At 36.8% G+C, this 27,937-nt stretch overlaps 1 protein-coding gene across 3 annotated transcripts; it reads right to left on the reverse strand.

Annotated features, from left to right (window-relative positions):
- Positions 1–56: 56 nt before the first annotated feature.
- Positions 57–27,908, reverse strand: unm_hu7910 (un-named hu7910). 3 transcript variants are annotated; one of them, XM_053492775.1, is made up of 23 exons: positions 27,768–27,908; positions 25,285–25,434; positions 24,116–24,187; positions 20,608–20,655; positions 20,036–20,074; positions 8,838–8,951; positions 7,783–7,818; positions 7,547–7,576; positions 7,408–7,443; positions 7,218–7,280; positions 7,002–7,031; positions 6,683–6,865; positions 6,456–6,541; positions 6,267–6,353; positions 6,029–6,179; positions 5,815–5,951; positions 5,417–5,515; positions 5,250–5,339; positions 5,019–5,159; positions 3,511–3,646; positions 3,290–3,381; positions 2,495–2,628; positions 57–1,835 (listed from the first exon to the last, which is right to left on the reverse strand). In XM_053492775.1, the coding sequence occupies exons 1-23, from the start codon at positions 27,805–27,807 to the stop codon at positions 1,685–1,687; spliced, it is 2,145 nt and encodes a 714-aa protein (XP_053348750.1). In that variant the 5' UTR covers positions 27,808–27,908; the 3' UTR covers positions 57–1,684. The 3 variants fall into 3 exon arrangements, with proteins under 3 accessions (XP_053348750.1, XP_053348759.1, XP_053348766.1); XM_053492784.1 differs by lacking the exon at positions 20,036–20,074; XM_053492791.1 differs by lacking the exons at positions 20,036–20,074; positions 20,608–20,655.
- Between the last annotated feature and the right edge of the window lie 29 nt (positions 27,909–27,937).

Consider the following 27,937-nt stretch of genomic DNA (forward strand, 5'->3'; position numbering starts at 1 on the left):
ACTGTTTCACAGCACATCAGATGCAGGCAACTACGAGTAAAATACATCAAATGAAACATGATTCAAATTACATTTGTGATTTATTTAATAAAAAAATAATGCTTGTTTAGGCTTTACATTGCATGAGTAATGAATTCTTACACACTTGACCAAGTGTATGTATAAGGCACAGGTTTTTAAATGACAAAAGGTGTCTAGTAACAGCTTTACACCTTCATACACAAAAACATTTTATACATGTAGTGCAAAGTCACATCATTTCTGTATCATTATGAAATACCTTTGACCTATTGAATGATGATTTCTAATATAGCTAATACACTCAACATCCTTTTCATTAGGAGCAACTGTACATTCATATCTAATCAGCTGGTCATGTGACAGCAGCAGCAGCAGAATTCATAAAATCATGTAGATACAGGTGAAGAGCTTTAGTTTAAAAATCTTTTTGACTTTAACCATGGGGTAGTTGGCTGGTTTAAGTATTTTAGAAACAGCATCTAGTGTTTACACAGAGTGGGGCAAAAAAAAAAAAAAAAAAAAAACGTGCAAAAAGTCATGCTAAGTGCATGCTAAACTCCTGCTAAAGAGAAAGATCAGATAAGAATACCCTGGAACTATAAAGTAACTTACTCTTTACAACAATGATGAGCATGCAATGGCATTCAAGCACCCTCATTAATCGCTACGCTATCTAGTCATGGGTGTCTGAGAGCTCATGCATGGGGAATCACTCTGAGCAAGTACATTGAAAAGATACGGTTGGCTGGCATCACATGTTTCAGAGGAAACTTAATAGCGTTCGCCTTGATGGGAGAGTGCCCTAATGATGAATAGGAATTAGCTATGACTAAATTAAAGGATATAATGGGAAAAATCAGGAGGGGAAAAAAAGGATGATTATAGTCTTATTATACTCCTCCTGGCAGCTCGACCCAGTCTGGAAAGTTTCTTATGACCTCTAGTGTCAACGAAGTGTTTCCACACTTCTGTTGCTCACTCTGTTGCTCACTTGGCAACGTTCTGTATAAACTCTAGAGACTATTGTGTGTGTGAAACTCCTTAAGAGGCCACCAGTTCCTGAAAACAAACCGTGTCACAGAGAGAATCATGCAATTTCCTCATTCGGATACTAAATTTGAACATTTCTGCAACTGCATGAGTTTATGCACTGCACCGACCAGATTAGATAACTGCATGAATATGTAGCGGCACTTAATAAATTGGACGATGAGTATATATTCAAGTAAATTACCGGTAATATGCAGTGTTTGCACCTTCAGTGGTCTACATTCTACGTCCTACTGCATACTGTACCTCACTTCTGCTCCCACAATGATCCCATTTATTTAGAGCTACACTACGTCTCTCAATCATACATCAAATCTGGAAATCTTCATCCGTGGAATTTGATGCACTCAACTCAATTTGCTGTGAATATCCCAAAAGTTGCTAAACATGAAACAGCAGCGATCTATCCACCTTTTCTTCCTCTTGACTCAAACCCACATCAACATCCATTAACCATTACCTTCATACCATTACATAATTCACAATTAAATTAGTCTATTAAAACATAGCATATATGCATGTTGCAGTTTGTTCAGTACCAGAGATCAGGCTTTACTTGTGGCTGACATTGGCTGAGATGTCACAGCGAGTCTTTGTGGGTGATTTTACAGCTTCATATGGGGGACAGGGTCTGCCTCTGTGACTGGCTGAGTTCTGGATGCCAGACGTCTATAATGAAGATGAGCCTGTAGCTGTCTGCATCCTGCCACACTTCGTGCTCGAACGAATCATCAAATATCAACACCTTTCCCTCTTCCCACTCTCTGCAAGATACATGGCACAGGTATGTCAGTGAATGTTGGAGAAAGAACAGTACAGTATACAGAGGTGGCCAAATGTATTAAGACAACAAATGTCATGTACTGTATTATTGTTCTAGTAGTCTTGTGAGGTCACAAATTAGTTCTCAATTTTGAGACAATGGACAGAACAAATATGTGGCAGGACTAAGTTTAAGACCAGGCTGTCCACGTTGGCACAAAAATGACTAAAACTAGGGAAGCTTTTGTACCAAATCTTTAGGAAACAATCAAACAGACGGTGGTATCAGCATGCTTTTCAACTTTATGCCCAGCCGGATCCAGCAGGTTTTCAGAAATAAAAGGAAATATTAATTAAATTAAATAATTACTATAGAATTAAACTAAATTATTTAATTAAATATTTATTGCTGTATTCTCCCAATTTATTATTTAATTAAATATTTATTGCTGTATAGTAATTTTATTGCATAAAATAGCAAGTTATAATAAACTCGATTTAAAAAATAGAAAATATCCATAAAAAAATGTTATTTCACTTCTTCTGAATACTTTTGGTCACCACTATACATTGGTCATTTATTCTTATGCTACTCCAGCAGTCCACTCTGCAACTTAGGCTTTATATTGTGTAACGTCTGGTTAGTTTAATGTTAACTGACCGGGTCTGGTTGGTGCAGCGGATTCGGCAGCCTTTAGGTGGAATGACGAGACCTAGGTGCATGCGCAGGCGGCAGTTAGTGGGTCCAGTGTGAGGCCATACGTGTGTACCAGGCTGCATCACTGAAAACTTGATCTGAAATTGAAAAAAAGACAGGAGAAGGTGGGAGAATAATGAGCATCAAATGATTTCATTTATTTATTTATTTATTTATGGATTTGTGGCTGCAAAATGTACATACACACAAATACCTTTAGATTTTATACATTGAAGGGCAGCTATATTATACAAGAATTCACTTTTTTGGTTATTTCATCCAATGTGCATAATATATACAAAAAAACCTGGGGAAAAAAAAAAACAAAAAAACATTGGCTGCCTTTTTTCCCCCCATTACACATGGCTTAAACAAGCCAATCAAACTTTTCCCTCTAATGTGACCTTATTTAAGGGGAAAACCTCCCCAAGCTTATTAAACAGCTCTGCTCTGGGGCAGCTCTGATACCTATTTTACTTTGATAAAAAAAAAAATATATAAGGTCATTAATTTTATTGTACATTTTACATTCGGAATAAACTATGACATGGCATACTGGTAGAAAAATAATCAACAGCAAGGTGGTCTGATATGAAATGGAGTGACTGTTACCACACTGTACTCATGAACAGCACATCCTCAAATGATGGTATTCTTTTTTTATACCATCGTAATTAACCAGGATTAGACCGCACATTTGAAAGTCAGGACCATGTTAAAAACGCATGGTATTCTTAAGCATGATTGAAAGAACTCTACCTGGCCCCTCTTGCAGCTGGTGGCCTCTTTGAAACGTTCCAGTAAAGCACAGGTTTTGGGAACACTCTGACACGACGATCCAACTTTCCTTCCTGAAAGATAAGCAGTGTTTATATGTCTTTACTTGTGTCATAATGATGGCAGTGTGTGACACTGAATATGTCTGTTCATTATTAAGTGTTGATCAATGCTTATGATGTCAGACTGTGCATGTGTATTACCCTGCTGCCAGAGTGTAAACTGGCCCCAGTCCCCGGTCTCTCGAAGATTTTCATCTTCTGGTAAGAAGAGCCCCCTGTTTGCGTCCAACACGCCCAACGCTTCCTCTTTAATGGTCATCCAGTTCCGCTCCAGTGTCTACATACCCACGTACGCACAATTAAGAAAAATTAATTACGTGTATTTAAATAATAAATAAAAAAGATTCTTTATACATGTTTAACTGAATAGTGACAAGAACAGTGAGATAAAAGCAAATAACGTATTACATTTCTGAGATAAAACTAAAATCTTTGTTTTTTTTGTTTGTTTTGACATTACAGTTTGGAATATAAAAAAATTAATAAACAGCCATTGTAAGCCAAGTGTCTCGTTATAAATAAAAAAGTAAAAAATCATTTAAAAAATGTCCTAAAATTAGGATTCAGGCTATAACCAATAAAGCAAATTTACTTATACAATTTACTTACAATAAAACGATGTAGGGTGCCAACTTTGCACAAACGTACAAAGTTTAACGATTTTTTCTGTATGAGCCCAGATCATACTAACCAGAAAAAAATAATAATAAATATATATATATATATATATATATATATATATATATATATATATATATATATATATATATTTATTAGGGATGCACCGAAATGAAAATTCTGGGCCGAAAACGAAACCGAAATTTTTGGATGCACTTGGCCGAAAACCGATACCGAAACCGAAAATGGCTTCATTAAAAAACATGTTTAAAATATTTTCTTTTTGTTTGTATTAAAAAAACTACAAACTAATTAAGCAATCAATATTATATATATATATATTTTTTTTTGTATTTCTGGTTAAGAGAATCTTCATTGTGTAACAGAACATGGAGACCATTTCAAAATTTGTTCCAGATTTTTATTAGGATCATCAGGTGAAGTGTAATGAGCATTAATGTAAAAAAACTAATAGAACAGGGTGAGACACGTTTATGCATGTTTATTTCATACATTTCCTATGCAGTGGAACCTTGGATTATGAGCATAATTCATTCCGGAAGTGGGCTCGTAATCCAAAACACTCGTAAATCAAAGCAAATTTTCGGAGGCGCTGTGTGTGTGTGTATATTTTCTTGTTGTGTGTGTGTGAGAGAGAAAGTAAAGTAAGAGGAGGAATCAGCCCCTCCCGTCGCCCCCTTCTTATCTTACACAGTAAACTTTTCTCCTCACAAAAACACACACACAAACACACAGACTAAGGGAAAGACTGTTTTGTCAGAAAAATTTGCAAAAAACATCGCTATTGACACTCGCATAAGCGCATACCAATGGAATCACTGCTGTAAAGTAAAACAAACAAACCTGAACTTTACCTTTGAAAAGAATCGCGACAGAGAAGTTTTTCTGTGTAGAGCAGAGAGCGTATGTATGTGTGTGTTCAAGTCAGTTTTAACCGTCATGAAGTGTAAATAAGTCACACAGCTAATGTTTATTCTATGAAGGTAAAAGTACTGATAGAGTTTAATTACCCGAACAAGGTCAGTGTATCCAGTTTCTTTGGCTGTCCACCACGGTTGAGCTCGCAGTCCTGGCACGTTGTACAGCGACCGCTGCCAGACAGAGGCGAAATGACCATGTTTGTAACCAGCCTCGTACCATTCATGAGCCTCCTGCAGAAATATGCACGGAAAATCAATACCCATCATTTGGAGGATTTAAAGAAAAGTAAATGAAGTGTGTCTTGATTTTTTGTGGCTTACAGTCGTGTCTCCCACTCTTTGCAGTGCATCCCCAAGATGAAAATAAAATCTTCCATCATCGGTTCCTGGTGCCCCAGATTCCAAACCCTCCTGCACATGGACAGACAAATTCAAAACACAAATCACAGTGCATATACAGTTTGATTTTATATGACTGTAAGCCTTGCCTTTAGGTAAGGTATGCTTTCTGCAATCTGATTTTCAGCTTTAAGGATGAATCCATAATGCACTTTGGCAAATCCATCACTAGGAGCCATAGCCAAAACCTGGCGGAGAAACAAGAAAGCAGGAATAATCATTTTTCATTATTCTGATAAGCAGCAAGTCCATGTTTTAAAGTCAAGTCAGGTCAACTGTCTTTTATTATCATACAGCTGGTGCATTACATTACACAGTGAAATGAAGCAACAGGACATAGGTTCGACACAAGACAAGACAAAACTACATGAGACTATACACCGCTAAAATTAACTACAACACTATATAAAGTGCATATATACAAGCGTTTAAACACTGCTGAGCAGTACACAAAGTGTTCATCACACAAACTGATCAAAACCATTACCTCCTCATAGACACGCTTTGCTCCCTTGTTATCACCAATCAGAAGATGAGCTACCCCTAGATCATTCTTTAACGTTATGTCCTCTGGGAAAATCTGCACAAGCCTTTCCAGGGTCACTAAAGAGCCCCTTGTACGTCCTGTGAAGAAATAATCATTTAGAATGGAACTGGAGTTGTGCACATCAGTGAGCACATGTAGAGTACCCAGTCCTTACCCAGAAACTGCTGTCTGTCAGCACGTCTCTTCAGCGAGGCTCTGATGAGATCCCCCGGAGCATCTGGGAGCTCTGCTGCCTCTCTGTACGTGTTTACAGCCTTCAGGAGCATGTCGTTGCTCCGTAATTTCTCCGCCATATCGTCCTCAGCCTGAAAAACAACAAAAGGTCAGAATCTTCGAACATCTGTTCTATCATTTGCTTGCTGCAGTTCTGTAGTTAAACTACGTTCTGTTACCTGAGCTTTGCCATAGCGACTCCTGGGACTCTGAGGATATTTCTGAACAAGAGCCTCGAAGGCATGCAGAGCTTCCTCAACTTTACCCTAAACATTCAAACCAAAAATCAGCAATAAAGTCTCATTTTATTTGAAGATATTTGGCTTTTTACAGTAAGTCAAAGTCAAGAAGCATGCACTAGTGCCTACCTTTTTACGCAGTTTTTCGGCTGCATTGATTTCGGATTTTAGCGTTTTGTCAAATTTATTGAGGAGGCTTGGCTTTTTCTTCTTAACTGTAAAAAGTCCATAAACAGACACACAGACTTCACTTAAGCTGAACAGTGAAATTCCTCCCCGCGAACCCATTTTATTTCCTTAGCAGATAGCTGGAGTAGCTTAAACCCCCCATCCCCCCCTAAACCTCCTCGCCTCACCCTCTGTTTCTGGTGTACTCCCTGGTGTAGCTTCATGTGCAGACGCTGGTGTACTTTGAGGTTTCGCTGTTTCAGTCACTGTCTCTTGTATTAAGTCACTTGTCCTTTCAGGTTCCGCTGAAGGTTCAGGCTCGAGCCTCATCTCTGGAGCTTTATTTTCAGGTTTATTTTCTGGTGTAGATTCTATAGCAATTTATTACAGCGCCATTTTAATTTTACTCCAAACACACCAATAAATGAATAAATGCATATAAATAAAAATGTTAAACATTTTCAATGAAAAAATGTTACATTTTAATACAGGCTTAAATAAACTTGCCTTTATTGTCATCAGGTAGGACACCCGCAGCTAACATATTGGAGGATACAAAAACAAGAATAAATACATCTAGTAACAAATACCATAATATTCAAAACTATTTATATATATATATATATATATATATATTTATATATATATATATATATATATATATATATATATATATATATATTTATTTATTTTTTTTTAATTTTTTTTTTTTATGGAACCTACACTCATTTTCTAGCTGTTCATAGTATGATTCTTCACCTTGGTATCTTTCTGATGGAGATAGCTCTTCATTAAAAAAAAAAAAAAAAAAAAAGGACCACAAATCAAACTCTGCACATCATTTTCCATGACTCTAGCAATAAAATAGGACCTCAGGTTGACCAGACTATCAAAAATATATATCTGCAGTTACCTAATGTTTCCTCTGGTGAGGACTCTACAACCAATTCTGAAACGCACAAGAATTTATTAATTTATGAGCTTTACGTAACAACAATCATAATGATAAAAATGTCTATTAATGTCTCACATGAAAACCACAGGAATCTTACCTCCAGTGCTGTCGATGCTTTCTTTTGAATCTGAAAGAAATATGCAGGATGATGAACTTCACCCTTAAAAAGCTATTATCAATAAGTGAAACTAACAGGGTAAATACAGGATGGACATGTGATTTACTACAAATTTCCTCAAATAAAACACACATTTTTATCACTCATTTTTAACTGATGTGTAAATTTAAAGCATTATCTTTTAATGAAAGGGCAAAACAACAGACATCACTTACCAAAAGCTTGAAAAGAGGATGGTGCGGCTACCTTGTCTGAAAAGACATCAAGAAAAGTTATAAAATATGTAAAATTTAACCATACAATGGGAGTTCAAGTCAAACCTGGACTTGTGATGAAAATTCTCGTAAAAAATCACATTTACAAACGACTTCAAGCACAGACCAGTGACGAGTCCGTGAACAGCGATTCAGGTTGATGTGGCTTGGAGCCCACTGTAGTCGTTCCGGGAAACATTTAGTGAGTGGGACTCCTGATCCTTAGAAAATCGACAGATGAAGAAGAGACACATCTGGCTTTGCGAACTGTACACACGATCATTCCAAGCCATTTCCACCTGTTTAAAGAAGCTTCTGGAGCTCAAATATGAAGCAAACAGTCTGATCGTGGCTCAGGCGTACTAAGAAAACTAGTGAAATGCTGGGATAAGTGCATTAGTGTAGCAGGGGATTATATTTAGAAATAAAGGTAGTTTTAACTCTTATAACTTTGCTGTTGGTCTGCAGAAGTCAAGGTTTGACTTGACAGCCTTGAAAATATCCTTTATATTTTAAAGTAGTATAATTTTTTTTTTTTTCAATAAAAAGTTAAATAAGTATTATACAATTGTTGATTCTGGTCCACTAATGACCAGAATGAGGCTGAACAGTGCTTACATTTACTATAATCACATAGAGACGTTTTTACTGTTTACCTTGTACAATTTTGCTTCCTTGTTTAAAACAATTGTTTTGAACAAGGAAGTTAGTGTTCTCATCAGCATTAAACTTTTAATTTAAATTGAAATTAAAGCTCGTCAGACGGATATAAAAAGGAATCGGCATTTCACTGGAAGCACATTCAGCAGGAATTAAATCAAATCAGAGGCTGGCAAGCTTTTACCTGCTTTATTACTCCCTTTACAACGAGTCATTTACAGGCACCAATAAATAAATGTGAAAAAAAACAGCATCAATAAATATTCTATCAAATTAATGTGAAATATTTTTTTACCCCAAAACACAGAAGTGAAAGTCGATATTTGTAAATGAGAAAATAAACAGTATTGACATGCCTTCATTAAAGGACGAAACCAGCACAGGCTTTCCATCCTTCTCTACATCACTTTCTGTCTCTTTGTAGCTCTCAACTGGGGGCTTTTCTTCAGCCACAATATCATCTGATGGATCTAGAAGCAAGGAAACAAAAGGCATAACTGATGCTGTCAAAATATATAGACATATAGATATAAATGTTATGGTATGTGTTCTTGGAAACATTTAAAATTATATAAAATAAAGTTTCAATTCTACAGTCCCACAGGAATGCAGTCCTATCACTCATGCTTCATCATAGCTTGATGTTAAATCTCCTCTCATACAGTAAGTCACTTCTGTCAAATTTCTCATTTGATGTGACCGTTAAAGACATCCTTCTAATAATCAAAAGTGGAAGCACTGAAATCCGAGGAATGCACGCTCAATAAGGATTTCCCTTCACTTCTAAACCCTCCAGCTACCAGTACCTTCTGGATACCCAAGACATTTTACAACATGATGCATAAAATCATTTGTTTTCCTTTTTCAATTATTAAGCATGGTAGTGGTAGCATCATAATTTTGGGCTGTTTTGCTGCCAGTGAAACTCATGCATTGCACAAATTAGATTAAATAATGAAGGAGAGGTTTTCTCAGAATTCTTCAAGACAGTTTATACTTGGAGAAAAGCAAATGTTTCAATGACTCTAAACACACATTAAAGCTGGTTGTGGAATAGATAAAGCAGGCTAACAATAAGCTTTTGAAGCTTCAATTGAATATTTGTTCTTAAAAGTCAGTCAAATTCTGCCAAGTGGAGTGGGCGAATGTAAAACCAGAATTGTGCTAAAAGCCTGTTGGACACCCAAAGTGTCTAATAAATATTAAACTTAATTTCAGGAAATCCAAAATAAAGTACAAATCGTACACCAAATTATTGAGGATTTCCTCTATTAAATGTGTAAGTTGTACGAGGAGTCAAAAACTATCTGCACTCCGGTTATATTTCTGTTGGTATACTTTTGTTGGTTGCACTTATCAGTGCTTTGCATTCAAGACTACAGTCTCCAAAGTCACCGCTGTGCAGGTGTAAACGTGTTACATCAGTTCATTTGCAACTGCGGTGTAAGCGAAAATTGATGCCCCACTTGTAATTTGCACGTAAAAAGAGCAGCGTGCAGTGATTTTAATTTTTTGGTGGTCTGAGAGTGTAGCTGGTGGCGAAACTACCAACAGAAGAGCACTAACAGAAGTGTTTGAATAGCTGGAAACAAAATCTGGACCGATACTCTAAAAAAGTTGAAAGTTTCTTAAACGGAATCGTTACTGGGGACGAGACATGGACTCATCACTACAAGTCTAAGAGTAAAAAAAAAAAAAAAAAAAAAAAAAAAAATCAAAAGTCAACCATAAGCTGGAAAATTATTAGCTGGAAAACATTTTTAGGAAAAAGGTTAAACAATAACAGTACTCGTTACAGTGAGATACACTGAAAAGCTAACACCTAGCATCGGATTAAATGCAAAGGACTCTGCAAAAACATTGCTTTGAGGTGTTAAAGCATCCTCCCTACAGTCCTGATCTTGCTCCATTGTACTTTCACCTGTTTGGTCCTCTGAAAGCAGCTCTAAAAGGACGAAATAAAGGCAGTGGTGCATTCGTGCTTCGCAACGCAGGCTAAAACATTTCTTAATTAGAGAATATGAAAGCTTGTTGACAGATGGACAAAGTGTATTGAAAAGCAAGGAGGTCATGTCGAGAAATTATGTATGTAAAAATTATGTATAATTTATTACTCAACCTCATACAATCATTCTACGCTAGAAAAAATACCAGATTTAAAAAAAGGGCCAATATTGCCCTTATATTTTTGTTTGAGTGTATGTAAACTTATCATAACTGCAATTCCATATCTTAAGATGGATTCAGAGGACAATGCAGAGTACATGATTCTGACTGACCAATGCACTACATACATGTCAGACAATATCTAAACTAGTACAGATTATGGATGAGGGAATATGATTAGGACCTGTGGTTCATCATCCCCAAATGCAAATCTTGGTTAAACAGCTTAATCAAACCTTAACCATGTTTATAAAGTTTGTGCACAATAACTATAAGAACATGAGGACAAGAGATCCTACAAGCATTTAATGGCTTTTTCCCATCAGTCTTTCTACATGTGTGGAAGTAAAAGTCAGTAAGACTTGTTTGTGACCTTGACTGTGCTAAACAGCATCCTTATGCTTGTATTTGTTGCCAAAGTGTTTGAAACACATTGAAATAGCAGCAATATTTGTTCCATGTTATAAAAGATAACTCGTTGCACTTGGTGCTAGTTGTAGAAGTAGGAATTGTGATGCTTTGTGATCTAGTTGTAGTCTTAACTTTCTTTCCGTGGCCAGAGGTGGGACAAAGTCATTATTTGGCAAGTCACAAGTAAGTCTCAATTCATTGCCCTCAAGTCCCGAGTCAAGTCCCGAGTCAAGACAGGCAAGTCCCGAGTCAAGACAGGCAAGTCCCGAGTCAAGTCCCAAGTCAAAGCCAACAAGTCTCAAGTCAAGTCCAAAGTCCTACGGTTTGACTTTCCAAGTCTTTTTAGGAGAAAAATAAAATGTATACAGATTATGTATGGGTGTAAGATCTGTATTTATTAAACAAACCTTTTTTTATGAAAGAACATTGCTCAGATACATAAAAATACAAATGTTAGTAAATGCTAGTAGCAATGTAAAATGGTAGCACATATTCTCAATGAAGTAGGCTACTTCATACGCGCATTTAGGAGAAGGCTTGCCCGCGAAGGGTTATGCGCGGACCACTGAGATTCTACGGAGCACGGTAAAGAATAAAAAGGACAGTTAGTGTTTTTTAATCCCTGACAAACTCTAGCCATCAGGATGTGTTTCCCTTGTTATCTTGGACATATTTAGAATGATGAACCTCGGCTGAGTCACTTGTAGGCTGTAAACATGTCAGTATTTTGTCTGATATTTCATATCAAATATGCCTTTTCAGCAAAACCATAATGCCAAAATAGAGACAGTCTCAAGACATTAATAATAATAGTAATAATAATAATTATTATATATAAATTAATAATAATAATAATAATTATTATTATATTATATTTATAATTCAATATTATATATTATAATATTAATAATAATAATTATAATTCAATAGTATATAATTATAATAATTATAATAATAATAATAATAATTCAATATTGTATAATTATAATAATAATAATAATAATAATTATTATTATTATTATTATTATTATTATGCGAGATAATTAGCATTTTATCCGCGTGATGTCAATTCACTAGGTCACATTATTTGAATAAACCCAAACTGCATATGAAAGAAATCAGCACTCGTAGTGGTCCATTTCTTTGTATTAAATATTTACTGTATTAAAAAAAATCCCTTAATAAAATAGCATAAACAAATCATGGGTAGTGTATACCAGTGATTAAATATAAACAATACAACGCATGTACTGACATGTTTACAGCCTACAAGTGACTCAGCCGAGGTTCATCATTCTAAATATGTCCAAGATAACAAGGGAAACACATCCTGATGGCTAGAGTTCGTCAGGGGATTAAAAAACACAATTTCCTTTTTGGCCTTTACTGCGTTCTGTAGAAGCTCAGTGGTCCGCGCATATACCCAGTTTTTTATAGCCAAACGAAGCTACCTTCGGTATCATTTCGCGAACTGGCGCGTTCACGTTGTTGTCACGTGTTGGACGCTGTCGAATCAAAAGAATCTACGGTACTTTGATTGGATGTCGTGCCGAATGCGCGCATGCGCTCTGTCACACACACGCGCACAGACACATAAACAGAGATAGAGCGGTCCGTGTTAACATACTTTTTATCTTTGGGCTTTTTAATGGGAAATAGCAAGTCTTTACAAGTCAATAGGCGCAAGTCCAAGTGAAAGTCCGAGTTATTTATGTTAAAGTCCAAGTCGAGTTGCAAGTCTTTTTATATTTTGTCAAGTCGAGTCTAAAGTCATCAAATTCATGACTCGAGTCTGACCCGAGTCCAAGTCACATGACTCGAGTCCACACCTCTGTCCGTGGCAATTTTCTTCTTTAACCCAGAGTAATTTAGGAAAATAAAAACTAAACCTCATCCACTACGCATACACCATACATACCTTCTAATTCCATGGTCTTTTCTGATTTTAATTTATGTCTACATTGTAAAACAATGATGAAGGCATCCGAAATATGCAACAATCTCCTTTGAGCAGTTGATATCGAGATGTTTCTGCTACTTATGCTCTGTAAGCCTTCATAACGGATCTACAGTAATCTGAGGTGATGTTTGTTAACTGGAGATTTCTGAGGCTGGTAACACCATACATACCTAAGTGAACTTCTGCTCTGCAGCAGAGGTACGTTTTGGTCTTGGTCTTTATGAGAGCCAGTTTCATCATGGTACTTGATGGGTTTTGCAAAAACACTTAACAATACTGTTCTTGCAAGAACTATTCCAGAACAGCTGACCTTCTAGCCTGACTGTTGTTGTTGTAACTTAATTACACAATTATTTCAGTTTTTTAAACCTCCAGTATTATACTATATTCGAGGACAATATAGTATAGAATTAGAAGGTGCGTCTAAACTTTGACTGGTACTTTATCATACCACAAACCATTAATAACTACATTTAAATGACTGATTAGCAAACTTCCTACTGTAGTTATTTTTTCCTTTTCTTAACGTTCTTCTATAAATATACAAGTTGGAGCATAATGAAGTTGCTAAAATACATCTTTAATAAAGGACAACTTTCATATTTCATAGGGACAAAAAAAACACAATCAGAAATGTATGCGCAAAATAATTCCAGAAATACCTTCTACAATGAAAATAAACTCTACAGTTGTTCACCTACACATTATTTAAATTTCAATTGTCAGTTCAATATTATACATTCCATCCTCCTGAAGTTAACAGAAATCTTATATAATATACATCACACAAAACATCAGCCGTTAAAATGGGAAAAACACTCGAGAGCATGAGCATGACAACATAGTATTAAAATCAGGTACTTAAACTCAAAGTTAAATAATCGATTCTATCAGAGATAATATATATCCATATGTTTTATATAATAATCGACAAGAAAAGTTCTTTCATCACTATCAATGACACTCTTATTGTAAATTTTAAAACAAGAAAAAAAAACTTTTAAAAGCTAATATCAACACTCAACACTCGAACATTAAATGATACTTTTTCATATAACACAAATGTAATATGTTATTCATATACTATTTATTTGGGTATTACCATAAATATGCACCAAAAACTCCATTAAACTCCACAGTACTCCAAAGCCCCTGTACTCTGGACCAACCAAAGCAGAGTACGAGAACGTCAACCTCCAAGACCTGAACATTTCAGGTGTCAGACCTGGACAGAGTCATGTACACTGCATCAGGTGGAAATAAGCAGCATACTCAGTCTATAATAAACGTAGGAACATTGAAGCGTTCTAGACTGGGGTGACCTCGTCGTCATGGGATATTGCTTCTGTCCCGTTTGTGTAAACTGGGTTAAATCAAATCTTACATGGATATATATATTTATTTAACTGCTTTTCCAGACTGAAGATTTCAGAAGCCCTTTAGTGGACACTCTTTCCTCCTTCTTGTGATCCTTCCTGTCTCCAGACACTTCTTTCTTCTGTTTAGACTTCTCATTTTCTCTCTTCGGATTTTCTTTGTCCTTGCCATGAACACCTTTCTCGAGATTTTGTTCTGATGTTCTTTTTTCTTTTCCCAGTTTTTCCACTATTTCTTTTGGTGTTTGTTTTGTTGTCTTTTTTTGAGCAAAATTTTCTTTTTTCGGTCTAACTTGTTCAGATTTTTCTTTTGCTAGCCTTTCCTTTACTGCTTGTTCTTTACCCAACCTTTCCTTCTCTACTTTCGCTCCTACTAGTTTTTCTTTTTCTGCCTGTTCTTTAGCCAGTCTTTCTTTCTCTGCTCTCTCCTTCGCTAGCCTCTCTTTTTCTGCTTTCTCTTTCGCTAGACTTTCCTTTTCTGCTTTATCTTTCTCTAGCCTTTCCTTTCCTGCCCTCTCTTTTTCCGCTCTCTCTTTCGCTAGCCTTTCCTTTTCCGCTCTCTCTTTCGCTAGCCTTTCCTTTTCGGCTTTCTCTTTCGCTAGCCTTTCCTTTTCGGCTTTCTCTTTCGCTAGCCTTTCCTTTTCGGCTTTCTCTTTCGCTAGCCTTTCCTTTTCGGCTTTCTCTTTCGCTAGCCTTTCCTTTTCGGCTTTCTCTTTCGCTAGCCTTTCCTTTTCGGCTTTCTCTTTCGCTAGCCTTTCCTTTTCGGCTTTCTCTTTCGCTAGCCTTTCCTTTTCCGCCCTCTCTTTTTCAGCATTCTCTTTCGCTAGCCTTTCCTTTTCTGCTTTCTCTTTCTCTAGCCTTTCCTTTTCTGCTCTCTCTTTCTCTAGCCTTTCCTTTTCTGCTCTCTCTTTCTCTAGCCTTTCCTTTTCTGCTCTCTCTTTCTCTAGCCTTTCCGTTTCCGCTCTCTCCTTTGCTAGCCTTTCCTTTTCTGCTCTCTCCTTTGCTAGCCTTTCCTTTTCTGCTCTCTCTTTTTCAGCTTTCTCTTTCGCTAGCCTTTCCTTTTCCACTTTCTCCTTCTCTAGTCTTTCTTTTTCCTCTCTCTCTTTCACTAGCCTTTCCTTTTCTGCTTTCTCTAGCCTTTCCTTTTCCGCTTTCTCCTTTGCTAGCTTTTCCTTTTCCGCTTTCTCTTTCTCAAGTCTTTCCTTCTCCGCTCTCTCTTTTTCTGCTGTCTCTTTAGCCAGCCTTTCTTTTTCCAGCCTTTCCTTTTCTGCTCTCTCTTTTTCCAGCCTTTCCTTTACCGCTCTCTCTTTTTCCAGCCTTTCCTTTTCCGCTCTCTCTTTTTCCAGCCTTTCCTTTTCCGCTCTTTCTTTCTCAAGCCTTTCCTTCTCTGCTCTCTCTTTTTCTGCTTTCTCTTTAGCCAGCCTTTCCTTTTCTGCCCTCTCTTTATTAGCCTGTTCTTTAGCCAACTTTTCAGCCTTTTCCTTCGCCAACTTTTCTGCCTTTTCCTTTTCTGCCTTTCCTTTAACTTGCTTTTCTGCCTTCTCCTTCTCTGCTTGCTCTCTTGCTAGCCTGTGCTTTTCTACTTGTTCTTTCATTAGCCTTTCCTTTTCAGCTTGTTCTTTAATTAGTTTTTCTTTTTCAGTCTTCTGCTTAGTGAGCCTTTCTCGCTCAGCTCTCTTCTGCTCTGCCTTCTCTTTGGCCAATCTCTCTTCAAGCTGTTTTCTTACTTTCTCTTCAAGTACTTTAGCCTGAGCCTCCTCTTTGGCTTTTTTGGCAGCAAGGGTGGCTTTTTTCTCCTCTTCTTCTTGGGCCAGTATGTTTCGGACCTCATCCAGTGCTAGCTTAGCAATCTTTTTTGCCTCAATCTTTTCATGGATCATCCGAAGCTGCTCCTTTAGAGCTGCCTTCAGTTTATGCCCAATTTGTCTGGTAGAAGGTTCTAGATGAGATTGACCAAAAGGTTTGAGTTTTTATGGGGGGGGGGGGGAGATCTGGCTTAGTCCATGCAAAAAGGTGATTGGCTTGTGCAATACATTTCCCTATACGACAAAACCTGTCCACAATTTTGTAGGACAATCAACAATTGTTATTATTATTATTTTTTTTTTACATTTACAAGAACTACATGATTCACACTACCAGTAAAAAATTTGGACACAACTTCTAATTCCACGGTTTTTGCTGATTTTTCCTTTTTTCTACATTATAAAACAATTCTGAGAGCATCCAAAATATACAAAAAAATTTTGAACAGTGGATATTGCGACATGGCTGCTCTCATGATCTGTAAAGCCTTGGTAACAACTCTATTCTGAGGTGCAATTTGTTAATTGGTGATTTTTAAGGCTGGTAACTGCAAATAAACAGCAGGGGTAAGTTTTGGTCTTGCTTTTCTGGGATGGCCTTCATCATGGTGCTTGAAGGGTTTTGCAAATGCACTTGACAATACTGTTCTTGAAAGAACTATTTTAGAAAGCTGTTATTTATTATCCCTAATACAATGCTATTCCATATGTAAAAATCCAGTATTGTTCTGGAATGTAATAAATAAATCAAAACTTGGGTCCAAACTTTTGACTGGTACTGTATATACAAGTTTTATCCTATAATGGGTAAAACGGCATACCAGGCATGCGTCGTTTTTAACTAATTTGTTGTTACCGTATATTTGTAACAAGACAGTGACGGTGTAAATGGATCTGATAGACATCTGATAAACTCACTGCTTGGCGCGTACCTGCATATCAAACCTCAAAGAAAGTCCAATACCATCACATTGAGCCTCTTAGCCATATGGGCACAGCTGCTATATCTATAGTTGTGTGTTGGCATGGCCATTTCTCATGGTGTGTGCCATTCTATTAAAAGTAAAAACTACCATATCAACAAGTTAAATATACAAGATGTCTATCAAGGTATAAAGCCATATAGTAACAAATGTAACTGGATAAATCACCAGTAGTGGTGAGAATACCCTCTTGTGAACTGGTGGCCATTGATTGGTATATAAAATAGACTATTTGTCTTTCCTTTCTTTAATTGTTCCTGAATTGTAGCATTTCAATTTTTACCATGCAATGAAAGAGCTAAGGACGACGATTTCTGGGGCTCCAGGGCATCTAGATTTGATTAAATCATTAACCAGAGACTTTAAACGGTAAACTGCAGACAGGGAGAAATGAAGATTGCACAAGCCTATCTCGTGAACATTCACAGTACGTGAGCAGGTCAAGCTTGTGTAGGCACTAGTCATTGAGTCGGGACGGCTGGTCACATTCACAGACCTCAGTTATAATTAATAGCATTAATGCCCACCAAAACATCAACACATTCCATGTTAGACCACTCGTTAACTGTGTTTACATTGACCTGAATATTTCACTAATGATAAACAAAAAAAAAAAAAAACGCATGATGTAAAAATGTTGATCAGAACAGCCTGACCTGATCTAGCCTGACTGCAAAGAGAGGGGTGGTGTAAACCTTTGATGATCTGTTCAGTAGGTAAATATTAGATATGTAAACTCTTGTTCAGCCGTATCTATTTTATTAGAATACATATATTTTTTCTGTGCATGTTTGCCACTTGGGGGTAGCATTAGGTAATGTGACAAATTTCTGAAAAGGAAATCTTGCTTTCATTTCTCAGTGAAGACCAACTGTCTTCTACCTGTCTTTACTTCAGACTTTCATCTTCTGGGTTTCTGGCTGAGGAAGGTTTCAGTCAGAGGTTTGGACACACCACCTAATTTAATGTGTTTGGTTTAGTGGTTTATTTTCTACATTCTAAAACAATACTGGAGATTTTCAAATCTATGCAATAACACATGTGATTAGGTATTTAAGTTTTTTTTGTCAATAACAATATTTTAAGACACGATGGTCAGCTGTTCTGGATCAAAACTTACATCTGCTACAGACAAGAAGTTCAGTCCAGTTTACAGTACAAGCTTCAAAAATCACTAATTAACAGCAATTTAGATTAAATAGACGTTATGAAGGCTTTAAAGTAGCAGAAACATCTCACAATCAACGTTTTTTTATGCCTTTAGCATTAAAAGCAATAAAAATCAGGAAAGACCATGGAATTAGAAGGTTTGTTCAAACTTTGAACTGGTACTGTACAAGTAAATACGTCTGACCAGTGACAAATGAGACTGAATTTTTGTAACCAATCATATAACAGAAGGTGGGATTTATTGGAAAAGATGTAAAGCCTAACTTAACCTCAAAGTAAAAAAAATAAAAAATACTACTTCCACTACAGCCGTTATATTTCTGCTGGATTAAAGGCTTCACCACAAGCATGACAAAAAAAACTTCATACAAACACATTTAAATGGGTCTCTATTTTTTTTTTTGTTATGCCAACTTAAATTAAAAAATATTAAATGCTAGCCTTTTTTTTTAAATCAGAATTCGTTTCAAATCCAGCAGCAGTTTTGAAGGAAGATACATCTCCAGGAACACACTAATCATTGTGACCTACAGTTCAATACACACTACACATCAGATCAATCCAAACTCCACAAGCAGATCAGCACAACCCATGCCAAGTACCTTTAATTTTCTTAAGTATCTCCTCTTTAGTCATCTCAGCTGTAGTGATAGTGGGAGAGTAACATCATTAACATTAGCATGATTTATACCAAACATTTTAACTCCGTTTCACATGAATCAATACATCCATCCCGGAATCTCGGTAGTCCAACAAGGCCAATGGTGACCACTGGAGGCCAATGGTGACCTATGTATTTGTTCCCATTTATACGACCGTGTTAGGACCTCCGGTCAACATAAACACAGGCATTCACACAATACGGGCCATTCAGAAACACCAACTAGCCTAATCCGTATGTCTTTGGGCTGTGTGAGGAGAACATGGGGAGAACATGCAAACTCCATGCACACGGGGAATCAAACCCTGGGGCCTAGAGATGCAAGGTGACAGTGCTGGCCACTAAGGCACCGCGCCATGAATGTTTTGCAGTTGATTGGCAGAGAAAAACCTGCTTGCCAAAGAAATACTGGAACAATGATAAAACTAATAAGCTACTGCAATTATATGCTGAAATGCAACTTACGTGGAACATAAATATGGACAATAGATTAAGCAAAATAAAAACAACAGAAAGTGTGTTGGTAAGGCAATAGGCCAGGCAAACTGGTTCAATGCCCTGCAGCACTGATCCTACAAGATGCTGAAATGGCCTACATGGTTTATTGGCTTTGTCTTTAGGCTACCCATTACCGGGATGAATTTAAACCTACCTCCACCACTGCTTACTTGACATCCCTTCTCTTTAGGATGTAGAAAGCAGACTGGCACCAAGGCAATAATGCAGTAAGATCCACCAACCCAAGCATGGTTAAAATTATGAGGGGTAACAAAATATCATTAACATGCACATTTGGAGATATTTGCAGTTTCCTTGATGTTCATAGAAATGAAAATCTGTGCAGCCACGACTGACATAACAATTGACATAACAACAACTAACGACTTTTGTTTAGCTGTAACTCCATGCCAACCTGAAAACACACGCAGGGAATCCCAAAGAAGCTCTAAAGCAGTATGCCTTAAGAACAAGACCACCACAAAAAGCCACAACAATGATAAAAAGCTGCTTTCCTTAAATACCTTTGCTTGCCTTCTTTTTTTTAGTGCTCGAAGTATGCACTAATCCAGAAAAAAAAAGTGATTAGATATGTGAACATCTGGATACACACAAGGAATTAAATCGGTTAACAAACAGCAATCGTCCTGTTCAGACATGAAGCCATGAGATAAAATCAGTTTTATGTAACACCTCATGCCCACACACAATCTTGGCACTATAAAGACGTTCACAGGCACAACAAAATCAACACTGCATGCAGGAGCGAAAACTAATTATTGTGCATTCTGTTTCATTATTGTTAAATAAGTCAAAACAACAATTCTGTAATGTAGTAATCAGTTGTATATACAGAGGGGTCCAAAAGAAATGTATACACACTTCAACATAAAAAATATAACCCTCTCTTCAGATGTCACATGATAGCATCAACAAATGACTACTGCTTTAGAGGAAACATACTACCTCATTGCTGCCAGTTTTAAAAAAGGGCATACAGTAAATAATAACTGTTGAAGTGTGTGAACATTTTAGTGTGTTTATTTTATTTATATAGATCAATAGATTACATGCTACACTTGTGTTACTTCAATACCTTTGCTTGCAGTCTTGTCTTTTGCAGTCACAGGTGGTTTTTCTGGTTCTTAAAGAAAAAAAAATGCTTTCAGATAGGAGAATAAATGATTGCAAATAAGATGGTCAATCAGCTGACCTGTTTTGGAGAGAATAAACTGTGATAAAACAACAGGGTTTGGCTAACAGTATGTGAAACACAGTCACATATGCCAAAAAATAGCCCATATTCACGTGTTTTAGAGTTGTTTTTGGTTGGTTCTATGACCAATAATAATAATAATAATAAAAATATTATTTTTGTGTCGTCATTGCCATATTCCGGCAGCAGTACAATTTACTCATTTTAAAAGTAATGAGAACTTTGCTTCTGCAAATACACAGTGTGATGCATGAAGCCTCCCTGTTAACAGACACCGGCAGAACATCTGTATAAGTGGTTGTTTCTAAAAAATAAAATAAAATAATTAAAAAAAAAAATCAGACCAGTGCTGTGTTGCTGTTTGAATCTGCACTGCTTGAGTTTTAAGGGTTAACTGATCACGCCTGTCAGATGGACACATCTATTAAAAGGATCTGCAAACATACTGGGGCAGCCCACTTCAGTATACACTGTGTGGGAAAGACACACACACACACACACACACACACACACACACACACACACACACACACACACACAAATATTAACCCTTTAAGCTTTATCGGTCACACAATCGGTCTTTGCAATGTGGAAATTCCCAAAAAACATTTCAGTTGAAAGCAAGTTACGAAACCATCATTTGATGCATTTCAGATAGGAGAATAAATAATGTGTGTGTGTGTATAGATACATGAGATTTCAACTAGAAATCAGAATTTGTGTCGTATTCAACCTCCATGAACTAAAGCTAAAATAGGAAAAATATAATGGGCGACTTCATGCTCATTTGTTCTGTTTCAAATGCAGAATAATCCAGTGTCTAATACTGGACTGAACATCAAGCAAACCCTTAAAATTTTGTTTTGTAAAATGGAACCAATTTTTAAACAAACATACATAATGTAAAGTGTAAAGTTAGTTTTCACCTCCATGTCTAGAAGAGGAAGAAAAAAAAAAACCACATCCTCTCCAAACCTGTGAAGTGGCATAGAACAGTGGTCTCTCTCTCTCTCTCTCTCTCTCTCTCCGTCTCTCACACATACATAAAAATAACTACAGAGCATTTTTTAAACAGTTCATGCAATGTCACCCTTACACTGCCTTAGACAATCAGCAAAACAGGCAGCAAGCTTCTTTTACCATTCCGGAGTCAGAAAACAAGCACATCAGCGCATTCCTCACCAGACAAGTGCATCCAATACAACCACATACAACTCCTCTAATCGTCTTTCATTCAGCCTACAGTATAGTCCCGCAAGTTACAATAATAATGCCCTCTAACTTTTTGACATACCAGTGATCCTCTCCACCTCCTCCTCCATAACCCTCTCTCCATCGCCCCCACCCTCACCTGGCATTAGCACATCACACAGAAATGCCAGGCAGCTGTTTAACAAATCAGTACTGCCATCTGCTAAAGCATCATCGCTCTCACTGTGCACAGAGACAAGGTCCCTGCAAAAGTCAGGCAGGCCTATGAAGCAGGAAGAGCACAAGGTAAGAGTGAGGAACATGACAGAACAAACATGGGGGAAAAAAATGTGAAAGTAATGCCAGTTTAGATATCAGCATTTATCTGATGTGTCAGCAATAAATTATTTATTTGTTTATATATTTTATTTATTTATTTATTATTAACGAAAACCATTCGTCATAACCATCAACTGCTTATGCAATAGGCAAAAAAATCCTACACTGCTGGGGCTGTTAACTAGAGGACTGGGGTCCAGATGTGGACTATGTCAAGTCTTTTAGCGGATCATACTAAGCGCTGCTAAAATACTGCAACAGACCCAAGTTTATGGGTTCAGCCAATCCCAAACATTTATTTAATATCAGGCAGCTTTTTAAAATACAGCCATAGTTTTAATAACTCTTATTTGTCACTGTCTCCAAACTGAACAGCTACTCGTACTTTATAAACCACTACACTAATGCACAAACGTCTCTTTCCTTAAACTGCAATGCTTTATCCATTATGCATCTTTGTACTGCAAGTAATGCTGTCTTTGCACTACTGTATTCTTCATCCATATTCATTTTGTATATAATGTGCTTATATACAAGGGACATTCAAGTCAATCTAGTCCGATATTTGATTGTGGAGAATAACAGCACAGTTGAGAATAAAAAAAACCTACTTTAATTTCTGTATATAATCGCTTGCTACACTAATGTAAATGTTGTGTCTGTAAATGTTTTTGTGTACAGTTCCCACAGACAAGTTGTCCAAACACACTCGTGTTCATGGATTAAGCGTTCCACTCACTGATTGTTTACAAAAATGACTGCAGTGGGCTCTAAGCCATCTCGAGCCATGATTTTAATTCATGGACAATTCATAAAAAGTAACTGCATTATTTAAATGTCTTACTGCAAGTAAGAGTCTCATCATCAAGCTGTGTGGGTTTTACGCTTCCATTCTCAAGAAGTCCCGGTTTGACTTGAACACCCCTCCTACATACAGTATGTACAATCTGTTCAGTTTAATTATTTGTGTACAATGTAAAAAAACCACTGCACCTTCTGTACATAAGACTTCCACACCCCTGTACATATGATTAAAAAAACTTTATAATCACATGCGTTATTTAGTGTAAATATACCCCTTCGCGAGCACGATGACAAAGTTGAATGTAAAAACTTTATTCTAATCTAATTACAAACACAGAAAAACAAATAAAAACTGTTAGGGTTGATATAAAAACAATGGATAGAAGAGTAGTATTAGTGTTTATTATTCATTTTAAAGTTATAAAAAAAACTATCTATTCATATCTATTTAAGGTCTGTGGTGCTAATGGTAGCAAATACTTTCTTTTTTAATAACCACCTCAGATTAATGTTTTTATACATGAACAACTTAAACAGTTAACCATCATCACCATTCAGTAATGAAATTTTATTTAACAAGAACTGCACAATTGCAGTGGTATACTCCAGCTATAACGCATAGTGACAGGTGGACTCACATACAGTAGCAGCTTTAACAAGAGCTTCAGAAACAGTCATTTGATTATTTCGGGAAATCACAGAGATGAAAGGGTCCTTAGTTTTAAGAGTCAGATTAAGTTGTATGTTGAAGAAAGAAATAAAAATAAAAAAATCTGATAAATACATTTTTCATTTGGTAGGCAACAACAACTTAACCTTGATCCAGTTCTTAATTAGGTTTACTCGTTAATAGGGTTCATAAATGTTATTTCTCCAATCAACACAATAATACGTTTCAATAATATACTGATAATACATACTGTAACATCAAGCAAAGAGTTTCTTATTATTTATATAAACTGTTTAGATGTTTGGTTGTAAATGAATTACCTTAGTCAGTCATGTGGGAGCACGCATGTACACAAACATATATGCAAAAACTATTAAAACTTACCCAGCAGAACTTCTGTATCTTTCATATCAAAGTCACCGTCACCATCTGCATCATAAAATTTTCCAAGTGTGCCTGCAGTGGAACAATCCCTATACTATTACACCACAGCACAAAATCCAACACGACATCAATGTACTACTAGTGTTATACACATTAATAGTTGAACTGAACACAGGAATTACAGTGCTGTAAAAAAGATTATTAAATGATTGTATAAGATATAAATTATTTTGATGAAATTGAAGATAACCAGAGTAAAAACAAAACACAGCTTTTAAACAATGATTTCATTTATTAAGAAAAAAATCTGATTGAGATGCTGTGGCATGGCCACGAAAAGCTTGAAAACCAGCCAATGCGGCTTAATTAAAACAATTCTCAGAGTGGGCCAAAACTCCTCCTGAGTATTATAAAAGTCTCATTACCGGTCATCGCAAAAGGCTTGATGGCAGTTTTTGAAGACAGTACTTTTTTAATGTAATTAGTTACTTTAAAAAGTAATGTCCCCCAACACTGGATTTAAATTACAAATTGAAATTTAATAAATAAATAAATAAATAAATATTTTTTTTACAGCACTGTAAATAAAAAACACTCATGTCAAACAAAAAAAGCAAGGTGGTGAAATATTTGACATTCATTTTGGCAAATTATATAAAATCCAATTTTAAAGATGGCGCATTCATGTCTAATACAAAGCGCTTATCTTCCCCCCAGCCAATCTTCTGCCACACACTCCAGTCCAGTAGGTGGCAGTATTGCACCAACCTCCCTTAAAATCATACGCTGACCAAAAGCAGGAGATGGAAGCAGTATTGCATTTTATGAGGCTGTGGTGTATTTTTAAGAATTTAAATTTTTTTTAAAGTTTACCTAAACAGTCTAAAGTTGTAAATCACTTGAAATAAGTCAATTGTTTTTTTTTAAAAGATAATTTAAATTGCATAGTCAGTTAAATTGCAAGAATCTAATGACCATGGGAAACATCATTTCATGTCACCATGGAGTTTTTTTTAACCATCATATTAACATTTATTATATTAGGTTTTAAATAGAACACAAAAAACTAAGTTTCCAGTAAGCTTACACACTCCAACCCACAGATGCAGAATACTTTTCTCAAGAACAGAAGGTGTCACATGAGGGAGGAAGCTCAAATGCTGACTTACCCACAACGTTCTTGTATTCGACCAGGTCGAACCAGACAACGGCTACAGATACCCAGGCACCCAACAGAGCCAACACTATGAGCCAGGTGAAGACTGAGTGTCCCTCAGACTTCTTGGATTTCTTACTGACAGCAGGTTCAGCCTGGGGCTCTGTGAACAGACAGGCAGAGAGACACAATGATAAACAGAGAGCAGGTACTGAGATGGAGTTGAACATGGTCTACTTTATTCCTCTTATATAGTGTTATGCAAAAGTCTTAAACCACCCCTCATTTCCTCATATTAAATTAAATTATTTAGAGTAAATTATTAAATGGGAACAAATGTTTTACTGTGACGGGCTGCAAAGTGCCTGTTTATGTAACAACCTCAGCAGCAACCTCATTTCACCCTCTCGTTCGGTCCAACCACTCAGTATTCAGCATCACCAGGTTACTAATCACGTGGGCTCGGAATCAGCAGAGACCACCTGATACGATATCACGATACCTAGATGCTAATTCAACTTTGTAAGTTGTATGATTTTATAAATATCCCAATTATTAGATATTACAGATATTATTAGATGATATAGTTCTAAACAAACTAAAATTATTTGCTTCTACCACCTGAGATGCTGTTCTGTGTGAATAGTTTATAAATGTATTATTATTACCATAGACAAACTGCAACACCTTAGATGCAAGCATATATTTAAAAAAAAAAGAACATTTTAAAAACTTGATTTTGGAGTCAGTATGGCGATACATGAAGTGCCAGATAAAAGAATCATGATACTTTAATTGATCAAGCGTTTGAAGGGGCCTGATCCCCTCATCTAATTAAGATCCAATTTTTATCACATTTACTGTACACCTGCGTAAAAAGATTTTTTCTGCATATCCCAGGTTAGGAAGCAGGGGTCAGATCGCAGGGTGAGCCAGGATACAGCACCACTGGAGCAAGTAGTGTTAAGGGCCTTGCTGAAGGGCTCAACAGTGGCTGCTTGGCTGTTCTGGGGCCTGAACCCCCGACCTTCCAATCAGTAATCCAGAGTCTTAACTGTTTGAGCTACCATCTGCACCTGTTTCTCACTGCCTCCAGAGAGTCTTTTTTTAATGCTTAAAAACACTCCTCTGAAGCTGGTCAGGTACAGGATCGTGAGAGACAAAACTTGCTAAAAATGTCCTTCAAAAAACCTGGAAAACTATTCCTCCCGGCTACATAAATACAAGAAAGTGTTGCTCTTTGGATGCAAAATATGAAGAAATGAGGGGTGGCTCAAAACGTTTGTACCGTACTGTATAGCAGCAGCTACAACAAGGACTACAAGATATTTGTTTAGTCAATGAGAATGTATTAATACAAATGTGTTGATATAAAAACCTGTGCTTCACCCTGTAGTTAGCAACTTTAACAACCTATAACCAGATTACCTTCCTCATCAATTCAGCTCACTGTCTACAAAACAGAAACTGATTTTATTTTTTTATTAGTATTGCCTTATAGCTGTGTACAAATAAAGCATGACCGCTGTGAGTTGCATTTCGTGCCCACAGTGATGGGAGCACTTCCTTTTCTCACACATCAGCACTTCCTGGATACTTATGCGCTCGTTATAGTGCTGCATTTGAACGATAGTGTCAGATAATAATCAGATAAAAAAACTTGAAAAAGAGAGATACTGACAACACTGCTCTTGCGAAAAACACGAAGACGTGTCACATTCTAATGTGGCTGCACTCGAACGTAGTTAAACAAGAGGGAAAAAAAAGGAAAATAACAAGATCATATAACATGAGGGTATTGTATCCTGCTCACAAGGTCACCTGGACAAAGGCTCACCCAAAGGCACACACTTTCCAGGCTCGGCGGTGTTAAGAATACAGAAACACAATAGCAGTATCTTAAATAAGGACAGGATGGGGACCATACTTTAAGAAGCTTGCGAGACTGTTAGATCATTTTCACACACACAAGACTTATGAGAGATTCTTATAACTTAGAGATGCATGGACGCCTTTTTTTCTCTTTGTACTATCAGGTTAGTAAATATTAGAGTTCTAGAAGCATACACAAAGACAGATCTGACACTGATATCCTCAGACGTGTATTAAAGTATGCAGAATATCACAAGCGTGATGGGTGTGTCCATGATTTGCATGGTTTTATTTAAACATCACACCACGTTTGTGAATCGGATCCAAATTTGATCCTCATTATAAGAGCAGGTCATTGCTAGTTACAACCAAAGAAGGATAAACATGCTTTCATACCATCTAATTCGAAACTACTGAAGGTTGCACTATTAGAGCCTGACACAATCAAGCCTGTCTCACATATACACCTTAGCCACAATGTCACACAATTCAGCCAAGAATCAGTAATCACTCCAGCTCCAAAACACACACAAATCACTGACAGGCGCCACAGGTAGCAAGCGAGGTGCTCATAACATGCCAGACCAAACCATTTCTCCTGGCACATTCCCTTCATCGATCTACCTGCCATTTTGGTTCCGTCTGTGTGCGTTTCTCCCATCATACACTAAGTGCTTCAGAAGAAACCTGCAAGGGAAAAATAAAGTTGTGTGATTTTTTTTTAATGCTCATACGAAGCAGCAGCAGCGGCCGTGGCGTTCGCTGGCTCAGCTGCAATCCGATCTACGCTCGGC

The sequence above is a fragment of the Clarias gariepinus genome, chromosome 1, assembly GCF_024256425.1.
Source record: "Clarias gariepinus isolate MV-2021 ecotype Netherlands chromosome 1, CGAR_prim_01v2, whole genome shotgun sequence".
NCBI classification, from domain to species: Eukaryota; Metazoa; Chordata; class Actinopteri; order Siluriformes; family Clariidae; genus Clarias; species Clarias gariepinus.

Coding starts and splice junctions, on each gene's coding strand:
- unm_hu7910 (XM_053492775.1), bottom strand. CDS start 27,807: ATGATGGGAGAAACGCACACAGACGGAACCAAAATGGCAG. Junction 6,542..6,682: donor GAGTACACCAGAAACAGAGG/GTGAGGCGAGGA, acceptor GACTTTTTACAG/TTAAGAAGAAAAAGCCAAGC. Junction 5,160..5,249: donor AAAGAGTGGGAGACACGACT/GTAAGCCACAAA, acceptor ATATTTCTGCAG/GAGGCTCATGAATGGTACGA.